We start from the raw sequence: 14,794 nt of genomic DNA, 5'->3' as shown, positions 1-14,794 counted from the left end.
TAAGGAGACAGGACTTTCATTAGAATGATTTAAAACATTTTAAAAAGACTGTTTTTGGAAAGGATAATGGTATTAAGGGAGTACTACCAAAATTATAAAAAAGTGATTATGTATGTCAATTCACAGAAACCTGAAATAATCAGTTAGGACAAATAAGAGTTACAGAACTATAAAGATAATATCCTTTCGAGCCCACTAAAATATTCAGCTTTGTTACCATAGAGCACCTTAATAGTAGTTTACATGAAGTCCTAAACCTAAAGGACTTACCATTACCCCAACATAAAGCATAAGCCTTAAACTTGAATTATGTTCACCAAACACTGAATTACTGGTTATAAAAATAGCACAAGATTTTCAGAATCTCATCTTTCCAAGGGTATATTCTTTCCCCAAATGTCCCCTGATGCCAATGTCAAAGACGTACTGGATGGACCAATCTGCTTTCAGGCTTTGAAATCTATGGTCTCAGCAAACCTTATTTTTACTAACTTATTACCTTGAGAATATTGTATCTGTTGAAGATTCCACCTGCGTGACCTCCATCTCTGTGCTCTCGGACTGTACTCTGCATCTGATGGAAAAATATTTCAAATATTTAGCTTTTATGTCTCTTCTGATTTGAGGAACATGGTTTTTGATTTTTATGATTCTATTTTTGAGAAGATAAAATGGGTTTTTAATATCTTTTGTTATTTAAGGAGTATGAGCTCTATAAATTAATAAGTACTATTTTTTAGTGATGGCTGTTAGCTAGTATAATCAATCTGAAAAGAGTTATTTGTAGGTGAAAACTATATAATGCAAACTAAAGGAAGAATCATCCAACTGGATACATAGGTGAGCTAAACACATAAAACTACTTGACATACCAAGAAACAAAGATTTATTTGTTCCCAGTTGTTTTGACCTAATAAAACACAATTTGTATTTCATCAAGAACTGGAGTTTCTTGGCTTTTAGAATTAAATGTCATTCAATTTTGTATCTTTGTGCTCAACTCACACATATAGAGTATGTGTTCTTCAAAGTATAAAGCACTATCAAAAGATCTCAGTGAATCCACCAGTTCTGTAGAAAGAAAGCTGGAAGAAACACTTTCTGGATACATGTCATCTACTATTTTGGGTCTTGTCTGAGATACTGGGCTTTGCAATTGCCTTCACGAAGGGAGGTGACATTAGCAATTTCTTTCAAATGACAGCAATCTCTTCTCTAAAGGAATTCTATGTTAGGATTAATTGTAGTGTTGAACCAAGTTACTGGAATTAAGGTTCATTGAAGGAGTGTATTATAAATGCTGATTTTGAAAGCTTTTTTAGGTTGTAAAAAGAGTTAGGGATAATTCAAATACACTAATACATTTTCAAGTAGATCTGGAAATGTCCAGAAGACTTACCTACTGAACCAACATTTATTTAAGGTATATGAACATACCTCTTCCTCCACTGACTGAAATTCTTTATCATCAGGAGACAGATCTATGAGAATTGTTCCACTTCCAGAAGTGTTCAGAGTTAAGTATGGGTTAAGACCTAGCAAATGAAATTTAAAGAAAAAAATTCATTCCTCCCCTCAAATAACATGAAACAAAAATAATCCGACTTACTTGATGCTTACTACCAATTTTTAAAAACTTTCTAAGTTACCAATTTTTCCCACTAATGTCCTTTTTCTCTTCCAGGATCCAAACCAGAACATTATACTGCATTTAAACTAATTTTTGACCTGGTAAGTCATAAGGGTTTTGTAGAAATAGTTCAGAAAAATATTTCTATTCTTTATCTTCTATTCTTAGTAAGTTTTTCTTCTTCAAATTATCTCCTTTACTAAATGTACAGCATTTGGTCCCTTTATCTTTTACAACTATGAAGAAGAATTATGACAGAAACTTGCATGACTCAACCTTTTAAATCATCCTAGAATGAGAAATCCATAAAGTTTACTAACTACTGAATGCTTTTTCTAACCTTTAATAGATTCTTTAATTAAATGCAATAAATTTGTCATATTTCCTGAGTATCAATGGTCAAGATAACCACATATATCTTTCTTTTACTCTCATAAAGCTCAACCCCCCCCCATCCGAGAGAGAGAGAGAGAGAGAGAGAAGCATCAACTCATTGTTACACCCAGTTGCTCCATTTAAGTTGTGCTCTCACTGGTTGCTTCTTGTAAGTGCCCTGACCAGGGATTGAACCTGCAACCTCAGCGTGCCAGGGCAATGCTCCATTCACTGAGCCACCTAGCCAGGCCCTCTCACAAATTTTTTTTTTTTTTCTTCTTCTTTTCTTTTTTTATTATTATTTTTTTATTCATTTTTAGAGAGGAGAGAGAGAGAGAGACAGAGAGAGAAGGGGGGGGAGGAGCAGGAAGCATCAACTCCCATATGTGCCTTGACCAGGCAAGCCCAGGGTTTTGAACCGGCGACCTCAGCATTTCCAGGTCGACCCTTTATCCACTGCGCCACCACAGGTCAGGCCTCACAAAGTTTTTTAAATGGAATCTTAAACAGAATCTTCCCATTTTTTTTGTTATATCTGTAACAGTTCTTTAGTTCTCTACAACAATATCTCCAAAACTCTGCTGTTTTCTCAGGTAGGGATCAAATCCTTTACTGTTGGGTCAGTGCACGGCAGCTGGCCTCTAGAGGTTAAGAGCAATATTCTAATTCTGAGTTCTGGTCTGAGTAACCTGACTGTCCTCAGCATCCGAACTCTGATAAAGACTTATAGGGAGTACAATGTCTATGAGGAAATATGGAGACTATATAGAAGTGAGTATTCTACAGGATAAAGACTGTGACAAATGTTTGACTAAGGCCTCTTGGACCGCCCTGAAGAAAGACATTTATCAGTGTTGAAATAATAAGGACAAGTAAACTACTGACCTGATGCACCAAATGGCTAAGGCTTTTAAGTCAGAAACACAGGTGGCATGGAAGTACACATACGTGTACATATACACCTGCTGCTTGGAGGCAACGTCTGTTTCCATCACTGTTTTCCGAGCTTTTCAATGCAGTCTTAATAACAGTGTGCCAGATACGATGATGTGTTTAGTGTACAAACACGGCCTGCTCTCTTTTTTTTCTTGAGAGAGGCAGGGAGGCAGAGACAGACTCCTACATGCGCCCTGACCGGGATCCACCCGGCAAGCCCCCTACTAGGTAATGCTCTGTCCATGTGAGGCCGCTTCTCTGTTGCTCGGCAACCGAGCCACTTCAGCACCTGAGCCAAGACTACTAAGCCATCCTCAGTGCCTGGGGTCAACTTGCTCAAACAGTGTGAGCCATTGCTGCAGGAGGGGGAGAGAGGGAAGGGGAAAGAGGGAGAGGGAGAGAGACATGGGAGAGGTAGGGAAGCAGACAGTCGCTTCTCCTGTGTGCCTTGACTGGGATTGGGACCTGGGACCTCCACGTGCCGAGCCAACCAGCCCGGGCTGCCTGCTCTCCTTTTTAACCTGCCTCTTTCCTAAATGACCCTTGTTCCAAGGATTCCATCACACCTGCTATCCTGCCAGATGATGTTACTGTAGTAAAAGTCATGGTGGCACTCCATAACTGAGGGTTCGAGTTCCTCTTCATTTTTGATGTTATTTATATTGTATACTAACATTCTAGGGAGCCTTGGGCTTTCCCCTCTTAATATTATAGAAAGTTTTGTTAACTATACTATAACTATCCAAGACTATCTCACATTTTAAACATTCTGCCCTAGAGCCTACCAGACAAGGAGAATGCACCTACTTTTAACTGATCCTACTCCAGACTCCCAGGTTACAGCATTTCTTAGCTTGAATCACCTACTTTTTAGAGGTACTCTTTTTTCATTCTTCAAGAGGTAAACCCTATCCTGGAAGGTATTCATTTTTTCCTGAAAACTCCTCTAATTTTGCTAGTGGAGGTTTGTCTTCAATTCTGGTTATACAGCCAGGACTTCAATTATAGGGTGCTTCAGACCCCAGGGTAAATTATTTCCTCAGTTTAACAATGAAGTTAAATGTAATTTTTGACACTTAGAATTTAGCTATTTACAACAAAAGAGAGATTATAAAGTATTTTATAGACAGGCCTAAATAACCTAGCCATTACCTATTTCCCTAAGATACAAGATATCCAAGTTTAAAACCTTTTAAAGTAAGAATTTTAGAGCTAGAGTAACTTCCAATAACAGACATATCTCTGGGGCTAAAGCAGTTCCCAAATTTCTGAATGGCCCAGAAATTTTACTTAGGTTCACACAGTAAACAGCAGTAGCTCAGAAAGCGTAACAGTAGCAGAGTAAAGACTTGATTTCAGATTTCCTGAAGTTCCTCCTATTAAATGTACTCTTATAGATTTTAAAATGATCAATCAGTTAGTTGAGGACTATCTTTATGGAAATTGTTAAGCTGACAATAGCAATGGTTTAAAATGAAATACCTTGTTGTCCAGAGATAAGTCTCTCAACTCCTTTAATTAATTTGTGTCTATGTCCATAAGCATTGATTCCAATCTCCTTCAGCTCCTTGTGCCCCATCTCAATTAATACATCCAAAGTGATCTTACAAAAAAGGACAACTGTTTAGAAGACTTATTCATTTGGTGGACATTCATATATTGTCACAATGTATTTGATTCATATATTTACTTAATTAATTTTTAAACAGCTTAGGAATGAAAGTAGTAAACCAGTTATTAAACAAACTGAAAAGTTTTAGCTAATTAGCTAATTTAATTAAAATTGGGTCATGAACTACTACAAGTATCATTTATCATAAACTGCAAAACAAAAATGTACTATACTTTCAAATTAAGCACATTCAGGTAATTCCATCTTTTCTACCATAGCCTCTCCATCCACCCCGATGTCTTCAGGGGTTCCTCCGGGTTCTAGACTATGCTAACTGGTAGTTCTGTACCACTGCTCAAACTAGTACTTTATCTCGGATACACTATTTCTACTTTGTAAAACTAAGGACATTTAAAAAAATTCCTCTTCTATTTACATATGTTCCATGAAGCTCTCCCGGAGGAGTCCAGCTCACAGTAACCTTTTCTTTGAATTTCTAAATTCAATGCCAGAAATCTAACACTTTACATGTTCTTGGTACAGGTCCCCATAACTAGATTGAAAATTCCTTAGGGTTCAAGTCTACAGTAACTATATATTCTGAACAACAACAACAACAAATCTGTAATTGTATTCTGACAGAGTACTACAACCAGGTACCATTCTAGAAAAGCCCAGATATATAAATGGCATATTTACATAGTGGTTAGTGAAGTGTCAGGTTTAGAGTGGGTAGTGACTGACCCAACAGAACTAAACAAACAGGGCTCAAGGTTAATTTCCTTTCAGGGTTGAATAAGCTAAACTTTGCATTAAAGAAAGTTATTCTATTACTACATGAGAGTCCATTTTTATGTGCTAATAAACTGAACAGAAATTCCAAGATCAAGCCAAATCAAAAGAGTAACTGATTTTCAGTTTCTTAAAATCAGCCCCCAAACAAGTTGAACATTTCAAGTTCTGTCCTACTTTTTCCTTGAGGTTCCATAAAACACCAAACCAAGCGAAACAATTCATTACTCACCTGTTCTCTCTCAAATATATCCATTAGGTGCTCAAGTCCAAGATTTCTTACAAATTGAGTTATGCTAAAATCTACCCCTGGAACTGAGGGAAAAAATTTCACATCAGAATAATAGATATCAACATTATAACAGTTTTGTAACACTGCTATATACATAAAGAAAGTAAAAGTGAAGTAAAATATTAATAGCCATTGAACAAAACATCAAATAATACAAAGAGAACACTGTAAGAGTTCATCATTAGAACAAACAGTTAACCAATAGGATATTCTCAGGTTCAAAAGAAAATCTTTTCATTAACTATGTTTAAAATTAAGTCTCTATAGAGTTGAAACTACTAGTGTGTCTATTTTGTCTCCATTAAGAAAGTTCCCTATCTTTGAGGATGTAAGTTACTTCACACACAAAAAAATTTATGAAAAACATTTCACAGTGTCACATAGGGTGAGATAAATCCTGACAGGTAAAGGATAAAGAGAACAGCTTAGAGACTGCAGGTCTCTTTTAAAACAGGATCTTCAATATTTGGTTTTTGACATGGGATAAAAAAGTATTTCATAACTCTAGTAACACACTGGAAGAGGTAGATAAAAGGCATAACAACTCAACCAAAAGAATTTCTAAACCTTTCAAAAAGCGTATTTACATTTAAAGAGTAAGTTAGCAGCATCAAGTCTCAACTCGGAAGGAAAAGGTCTTATCAGAAATTATAATAACGTAAGGAAAACAATAAAAGATTAAAACTTTTAATTAGATTACTGTTAACCTGACACTAATGTTTATATTTAAAGTTTAAAAAATGACTTTTTAGCATTCCAACTGCCCAATATGTGACTCCAATATAAGTCAGAAAGTTATTTTTGTAGCATCTCACCCTCTTTCCTCTCCAAACTGGAAGCACCCTCTGTTCCACTTGAAGTAACCACAGTTAGTTCTGAAAAACTCCCAGATAAGTTATCAAGACTGCTGGCCGCGGAAAGACTCGATGGGCTGGAAGGACCTGAAGACAGAGCATCTGAAGTGGCTCCCGGGCTTCTTATGCCATTGAGCACTTGAGGTTTATAACACGAGGGCAGAGCAGAAGGGGGCATGGCCGCTGTCAGCAGAGCACTGACGTCATCTGCCTAGGGTACATGTCAGAGAGATGACATTTTTAATAAGCAAGTTTTAAAATTCTGCTATCCCCAACAAAATAAATTTTAAAATATGACAAACCCCAGCAGATTTGCACTAGAATTGCTTTTAACAAATCATTATTTTAGAAAGTGAAGCAAATACGTGATATTCAACTATATTAACTATAAAACATTAATTCAGAACATCTCTTCAAAGACATAGTATAAAAACTGTTAAATGTGGCAAGTATAAAATAATTACTTTTGATACAATTGAAAATATCAACCTAAAAAGGTAAGAACTTTTAACATATGCATTTATTCTGAAAGAAGTAATTCAACTTACATGAAACTTTAGCAAACATTATGACTGCTTCTTTGAATATATTCAATAATATATTTGTTCCTCAAAACTGAACATTTTTGGAAGATAACAAAGGTAATCATTTTAATGAAATTTGATAGAATTGAAAAAATCCCCAAATTTACTGGTACATTAATTTGTTTAGTTAGTGACAGATACCATTCTTTCACAATGCTCAATTAAGACACTAAATAGTTAACATTCAGCAAGAAGTAAATCAGTACTTGTTTTCTTTTTTAAAATTTATTGATTTTAGAGAGAAGGGGAGAGAAAGGGAGAGAAAGGGAGAGAGAGAGAGAGGGAGAGTCAGAAAGAAGGACAGAGTGAGAGAGGGGGATGGGGGAGAGAAGGACAGGGGGAGAGATGGAGGAGAAGGAGAGGGGAGGAAGGGAGAGGGGAGTGGGAGAGAGAGAGAGATCTTTTTCTGTATGTGCTCTGACTGGGGATCGAACAGGACCCTCTGTGCTTCAGGACGATGCCCTGATCAACTGAGCTGTCTGGTCAGGGCAGTACTTGTTTTCATGGTCAGTCATTTATAATGCCTATTCTGACCCTCATCTTTTTGTTCCCTTGAGTCTGAGGACTCTCATGAAACTCAGTTTGTAAATAACATTTAAAAATAATATTAGCACCATTTATTGGGTGCTTTTTATGTATCTGGTACATGCCAATAACTTTAAGTGTATTACCTTGTTCAATTCTTGTACTACCCAGATACGTTTTATCCCCATTTATTGATGAGGTACCTGAGGCTTAGAGGTTAGGCAACTTGCAAGACTGTACAAGTCTAAGTGGTACAGCTGGAATTCCAAGGCAGTTTGTTTGACTCTAAAGCCCACACATGTTCTCTATAGCACTTTGCTTCATTATCAATGATATCTGGTGGACCAATAAATGGGTGGTTTGAAGGAGAAAAGTTCATTTTGAAGTTAGTTTGGAATGAGAAAGGTATTTCCCTGAAAAAAAAAATGTTGCTAATACGGTCTGTCAACCTGAGAAAAGTCTATTTAACCACCAATGCAGCTGAACTAAATAGCTTCTCAATGTAACTTGGAACAATGAAATCTCTCTCAGTAAAAAGCAGTCTGCAGAAGAGACTTCTGTTCCTACCTCAAGAATTCTCCTCCCTTTTCCTCCACTGCTTTGGTCAATTTCTTCAAGGGTAAAGGCAAGAGAGGCACCCGTGTTACAGTGGCCAAAGCAGAGTATAAGCCAGAATGGAGACTTCTACATGAGTTCCCTTAGGAGAGGAAGGCAAAACGACTTCCATAGAAAACTGGAATAAAACTGTTTTGTGAACAGTTGTGGTGGGGTAAGAAACAGGAACTTTGGGATGAAGTGGTGTGGGAGGTAATCTAGCAGAAGCAGGCTTTGTGGCCGCACCTTGAGGGCAATATTCCTAGCTGGGGAGATTCGTCAGGGTCCTGTCCTATACTATCTTACACCATATGCACTGGAACAGCATTGAATGGGGCCTGGGCCTGTTTTGTTTCCCAACGAATGTAAGTAGCTATACCTTATGCTTCCATTTTTCCAAGTATTTAAAACACAGGAACTGATAATCCTATTATTTAGTTATTATATTTTGATACTAAAAAATTCGTGCATTTAAATTGGGCTAAAAACCAGATTTTACACATTCACCATGAAGACATTTTATATATACCAAGTGAATTTTAAAAAGTGAGAAAAGCACTGAGATTTTCCAAAGAGCCCATCACTTACTGAAACTAAATCTAAAGGTGTTTGTCCTTCCTGATTTTTAAGAGTAGGATCAGCTCCGTGGGCCAATAACAAAGCACAAAGCTGTGTTCGTCCCTTTTGGGCGGCTTCATGCAAAGGTGTGAACGCCCATTTGTCCGTGGCATTGACACATGCATTATACTTTATTAGTAAAGCTGCTACATCTACATGCTGTAAAAGAAAATATTCCTGTTACAGTCTGAAATTTTATCACACTTTAGTTTCTAAAAAAACCTAGCCATATACCTAGTTTTCCATGTTTTCATACTTAGTCTGGAAATGAAAAACTGCTTCTCCTCAACATCATAATTTCTGGGTAGTTAATAAAAAATTATCGTAGACATTTAAATTACTTGAGAAACTATCTAGAAAATATGAAAGATTCTGCAAAGGAGGGAACTAAACTAAACTAATATAATTAAACAATTTATCATTTATTTAAGGTGTTAACTGCTGAACATCAATTTATAAATCAGCAGCCTTCCTCAATGATTCAAATTATACTATTGAGGATAGTCAATACTGTTTGTGACATTTAGGGCTTTTAGTCAGGAACAATGCATCTGAACCTACAGATTCCTATGAATCCTAATGAGCTTCCTGGGCACCAAATACACAACACTTGACAGCTCAATGAAAATAAGAGATAGGTGGTAAGGTATGAAATGAATGACAAGTGTGCTGCACATCATGCACAAGCTTACAACACATTCAGAATTGAAACTTGGAAGTTATTTAACCTCTTTAGCTCTCATATTCACTTCTCTTTAAAAGGAAATCAAATTAAATTCTCATTGAACTGCAATACTGATTTTCACTTTGAAAATTTCAGAGACTTTTAAAGGTGACATGAAGAACTTACCCCATAAGATGCTGCATTATGTAAAGGAATAAGTCCTCCTTTGTCTTGGGCATTTACATCAGCTCCATGTTGTAACAAATACTCTGCAACTTCTAAATTATTATAACCAGCTGATTTAGAAAAGAAGTAAAATTGTTTTAATTGTTAATATAGAAATAGTTAAACATATTTATAGAAATCTGAAATTCCCCATTGGAGTCTATTAACAATTTATCTTATGAAAAAAATCTGCCCACTGGCCTTAAGTTGTAAAGCTCTGAGTGACAATATTCATTTATTTCTGAGAATCTGAATGACTCGCTTATATCTTTTAAAACCTTCTTATCGAAGTCCCTGCCTTCATGATTGTTATATACAACTTCCAGAACTCAGATACATGGTCTCAAGGGCTGCAAGTAAAAGGTACTCAAACATATGAAAGTTAATTTAAGAACACAAGTGGCTGGCAAAGCAGGAGACAACACCCTGCAGGGGCCTCAGGATACCAATTCCCCGGAAGGCCACAAGGACATGCTTTTTGCTAGAGAGAACTTAGGGGTACACATCTCTATAAGTCTGGCAGCAGAACCTATGTGTTGACAAACGTGTGAAGTAAAAATTAGTATTTTATAAATATGCATAATCTCTCAGCTGTCATCTTGGGAACTGTCAGCTATCTCACTACATATTCTTATGGTGAAGTACATTTTGACACACATTTATAGAAAGCAAATCTGGAAATTAACTTTGCCAAAATAAAACTATATATGACCCAAAACTTTAAAACCCTTTAAAATATTTTATTCACATTTATTTATTTGTGACAGAGGGGGAGAGAGGGGGAGGGGGAGGGGGAGAGGAAGAGACAAACAGGGACAGACAGGAAGGGAGAGAGATGAGAAGCATCAATTCTTCACTGTGGCACCGTAGTTGTTCATTGATTGCTTTCTCACATGTGCCTTGACCAGGGGGCTACAGCAGATCGAGTGACCCCTTGCTTGAGCCAGTGACCTTGGGCTCAAGCTGTTGAGCCTTGCTCAAACCAGATGAACCTGCGCTCAAGCTGGTGACCTTGGGGTTTCGAACCTGGGTCCTCTGCATCCCAATTTGATGCTCTATCTACTGTACCACCGCCTGACCAGAACACATTTATTTTTTATTGTAGTTTTTATCCTTTTTATGGAGGATCTAACGCAAAAAAAAAAAAATTAGTAAAATGAAGAAAACAAAAAACTACAAAACTGTCATAAGCTAAGTTACACTAAATCCAAAAGTCCCTCTAGATCTCAAGGGATAACACTGCCCAGGTGGGCAGAAATATTTTGTGTATATAACATATTTGCCACTTACAAAGACAACATAGACTCAAATGACAATATTAAATGTTCTAGATAAGGTACCATAAAAATATTAAAAGCTAACACAAGTAAATATACACAGCACAGTTCAAATCAGAGGTCAGATCACATCCTGTTTTGCACGAACTAGAAACTCTTGATTGGCAGTGAAAGTAGAAAAACTTTTTCTCACCATGTTAGCATTTGTGGCTTATCACTTCCAAAATTCTCTAAAAGACCTATAAATAGAGTAATTCTTTTCCTTGGGTAGTGGGGACCCAACTTACATGGGGTGAGAATTGGAAGGTAAAAATCACATATAACCAAAATTATCCCTTAAATACTCGGAACAGTTACTATACTGAGATTGAAATGAACTGGGAGAAGAGATTTTCATCTCCCGTATTACAAAGGATGGCAGAAACACCAGCATTACTTTTTTCTCCTTTTAAAACATGTGTGTTTAGATAAAGCTGTATGAGTCAAACATACTTATGACACAAATCCACGGAAATATTAGCTATATAGCTCAATGGTTTTAATGACCCATTATCTAGCACAGGCATGGCCAACATACAGCCTGCGGGCCGAATTCGACCTGCGTAATGAGTTTATGCGGCTCGCGATTAAATTTTTAATATTCTCCACTACTTTAAAATCTCAGCTACTCAGAAGCGGAAGCGTCTTTGATTATTGGAAATCGAGATATTTAAGAAGATTGTGATATGTGGAAAAGAATTCCGCATGTGACTAATCTAGGGTTAACTTCCAATAATTGGTCGAATGGATTCATAATACTTCATTTTTTAAAAAAATTCCATTATAAAGATTTACAACTTTTGTACTTGTCTGTACTCGATATGAACTGTTTGACGTTTAGCGGCTATGTGAAACCCACATTTTGTTAGGCGGAGTTTGCCAGTGCGCACCCAAGGTCAAACAATTCGTTATTTTTGTGGTCAAGTGTGCTGAATCAAGTGGCATTGTAGCATAGAAAATGGCTGCAGTTGATAACTGAAAACGTGTCCAGGCTGTTTGTAAAAGGAAATAATTGTTTTATTTGCGATATAACGCCTTCAAGCTCATTCTATTATTTAAATATTGATTGTGATACAGTTTGGATATTTATACGGTATGTAATTATATTTTTATTAAAATATTGTATATTAAATTTTTTTCACTCACATTTATTCATAAACAAATTACATAATAAAATTTTGTTTATTTAAACAAATCGTTTTTGTATTTAACATTTTCTAATTTTAATATTTCGTCCAGCCCGTGAAAAAAGTTTTCTTTCTAATCTGACCCGGGGGCAAAAACTGTTGGCCACGCCTGATCTAGCATCTTCAATGCAGCTGAAAATGCTGTACTGAAATTATAAGATTGTATATTTGCACTAAAAACAAAGGTGCAGTGAAAACTTATAACAAATATTATGTCCTCAAGTGTGTCCTCCAAAATTCCTATGTTGAAGCTCAAACCACCCAGTACCTTAGAATTTGTCAAGTAGATAGGGCCTCTAAAGAGGTAATTAAGTTAAAATGAAGCCATTCAGGATAGGTCCTCATCCAATCTGACTGGGTTTTTAATGAGAAATTAGGAAAGAGAGGGAGGGGGAGGCAGAGGGAGAGGAAAAGGGTGAAGGGGAGGGAGAGGGAAAGGGGAGGGAGAGGGAAGGGAAAGGGGAAAGGGGGAGGGGCAGGGAAAAAAGAAGGGTAAAGGGGGGGAAAGGGGAGATGGAAGGGGGAAAAGGAGAGGTGGAGGGGGAAAAGGGGAAGGGGAGGGAGAGGGAGGGAGAGGGCAAAGGGGGAATGTGTGTACAACAGAGAAAAGGCCATCTGAGATTGCAAGGTGGCTATATGCCAGCCAAGGAGAGGGGCCTCGGCAGAAACCAATCCTTAACATATTTATCTTCAGAACTGTGAGAAAATAAATTTCCGTTGTTTAAGCCACTAGTCTGTGGCATTTTGTAACTAATACAAACAACTTGGCAAGAGGTTTATGTAACTTCTGAAAGTCTTTTAAGATTCTTTTCCTGCTTGTGCTTAACAGCTATATCATCAGGAGAATGGAAGGCTGGCTCATGCAGGGATATTTTTCAAGTTTCTACACCCAAAACTCACCAAAGATGATTCAAATAATGTGACCTGAAATAAAAGTTCCAAGTTACATGGTGACTGGCAGAGCCTTTCAATTGTTCTTACAGAATGTAACACACTAGACTAAAGTGAGCACGAAGTACAGCTGCCCCGTACAGACATACTTGAGCACAAGAGTGGTATCAGAAAATGTTTGATTTGAATCCTTTACGTTTACTTGTAGAAAATACTTTACTCTGGTAAAATGAATCTTAGCTGTCATCAGCCTAAATCTGCAAAACATCCTTCCCTTACCTGCCAAATGTAAAGGAGTTGAATGTCGGCCTTGGGTATCACGGCAATTTACATTATCAGGAGAAGACAATTTCTTAACTCTGGCTAAACAACCTTTCTTGGCAGCATCTAACAAAGCTGAATCTCCCCTAAGCAGATCTTGGATATCAGTATCTCCATCTTTAACAAGATCCAAAGGAGTATTGCCATCCCTGTTTTTCTTTGTAGGATCTGCACCATGCTGGGCATGCAAAAAAGATAGAAAGAGGAATTAAGTTTGCCCTTGGTCAATGAGAAAACAGTCAATATAACTCTACTAAAAGAAACTTTTTCTACTGAGACTCTACCTTAAAGATTAACATAATTGTTATTAATGTTTAATACACATAAAAATTATAATAAAAAGAATATAGAGGCAGTTAATTATTGGGTTTTTATAATGCAATACATGTCAAAAGTTTAAACTACATTTAAAAAAAGTATTCCACTATAAATTAACTTTCATGTGTGCCATTTTTAGTTTTCAAAAATATTGAAATAAAGTATAAATTTAACTTTATTCTTGTTTTTACTGTAAAATAGCTACACTAGTAACTATATTGAACCTCTACTATCAATTTTATTAGTGTTGAATAAATCTGGCTTATAAATTACATAACCCATCAACTATTTAGTAAAGTACTAAATAAGAAAACTTACCACAGAGAAATATTATGATCATAGTTGACTTTATACAATAATAAATCAATGTGTGGCAAACATACTCACAGATTAAATACGGTTCCTGATATTTTTTCTGAAATCCAGGTAGAGAATTAGGTAACTGTTTCCTACCCCCTTACTAGTTTAAGTTTATATTAGTTATTAGAAACATCAAACATAGTCTATGTGATACACCATGTCAATAGTAAGTGCTTAAATATACCTGCAGCAGGAGTTTGCATATTTCATATTTTCCCTTAGCTGCAGCTTCATGTAAAGGTGTAAATTTCCATAAATCAGCTACATTAACCACTGCTCCATGCTTAACAAGAAGTTCTGCAACTTCATAATGTCCGTAAGAACACGCATTGTGCAAAGGCACAAGTCCTCTGAAAAGAAATGCAACACAAAGATACGTTTTAAGTAATTACATATAGCTAATAAATTTCTTGAACTGTACAAAGGATTATACTGATTCTATTTTACAGACCCTAATATTTATTGAAAGTATAAATGGAATTATTTTGGGAAGGGCAGGAAGGAAATACTTAAAATTGAAGAGAATGTAACAAAATACATACTCATCTAGAATCAAAACTATATATTTAAAAAAAATAATTTTAAGATGAACTGGAAGAATTTAAATATCCTCAAAGCAAAACGAAGACATTTAAATCAAAATCACACTAAAACTGTAATATCATTGGCCATTATAAAATCATAGGCATTATGCAAATAA

General features: G+C 36.3%; 1 protein-coding gene across 3 annotated transcripts in view; it reads right to left on the bottom strand.

Moving 5' to 3' along the window:
- The window catches only part of TNKS2 (tankyrase 2), a 76,432-nt gene that overhangs the window by 14,454 nt on the left and 47,184 nt on the right, over window positions 1-14,794 (bottom strand). For 2 of the 3 annotated variants that reach the window (XM_066238333.1, XM_066238334.1), the window contains 9 exons: window positions 14,279-14,444; window positions 13,375-13,594; window positions 9,663-9,772; window positions 8,783-8,971; window positions 6,453-6,702; window positions 5,578-5,660; window positions 4,424-4,544; window positions 1,438-1,535; window positions 500-574 (listed from right to left, as the gene is read on the bottom strand). In XM_066238333.1, the coding sequence (XP_066094430.1) occupies window positions 500-574; window positions 1,438-1,535; window positions 4,424-4,544; window positions 5,578-5,660; window positions 6,453-6,702; window positions 8,783-8,971; window positions 9,663-9,772; window positions 13,375-13,594; window positions 14,279-14,444 (1,312 nt within the window). The remainder of the gene's footprint in view (window positions 1-499; window positions 575-1,437; window positions 1,536-4,423; window positions 4,545-5,577; window positions 5,661-6,452; window positions 6,703-8,782; window positions 8,972-9,662; window positions 9,773-13,374; window positions 13,595-14,278; window positions 14,445-14,794) is intronic. The other variant, XM_066238335.1, reaches the window with a different exon arrangement.

Source organism: Saccopteryx bilineata, chromosome 7, assembly GCF_036850765.1.
Source record: "Saccopteryx bilineata isolate mSacBil1 chromosome 7, mSacBil1_pri_phased_curated, whole genome shotgun sequence".
Classification (NCBI taxonomy): Eukaryota; Metazoa; Chordata; class Mammalia; order Chiroptera; family Emballonuridae; genus Saccopteryx; species Saccopteryx bilineata.
Note: the sequence above shows the minus strand (reverse complement) of the source record. Positions and strands in the feature narration are given on the sequence as shown.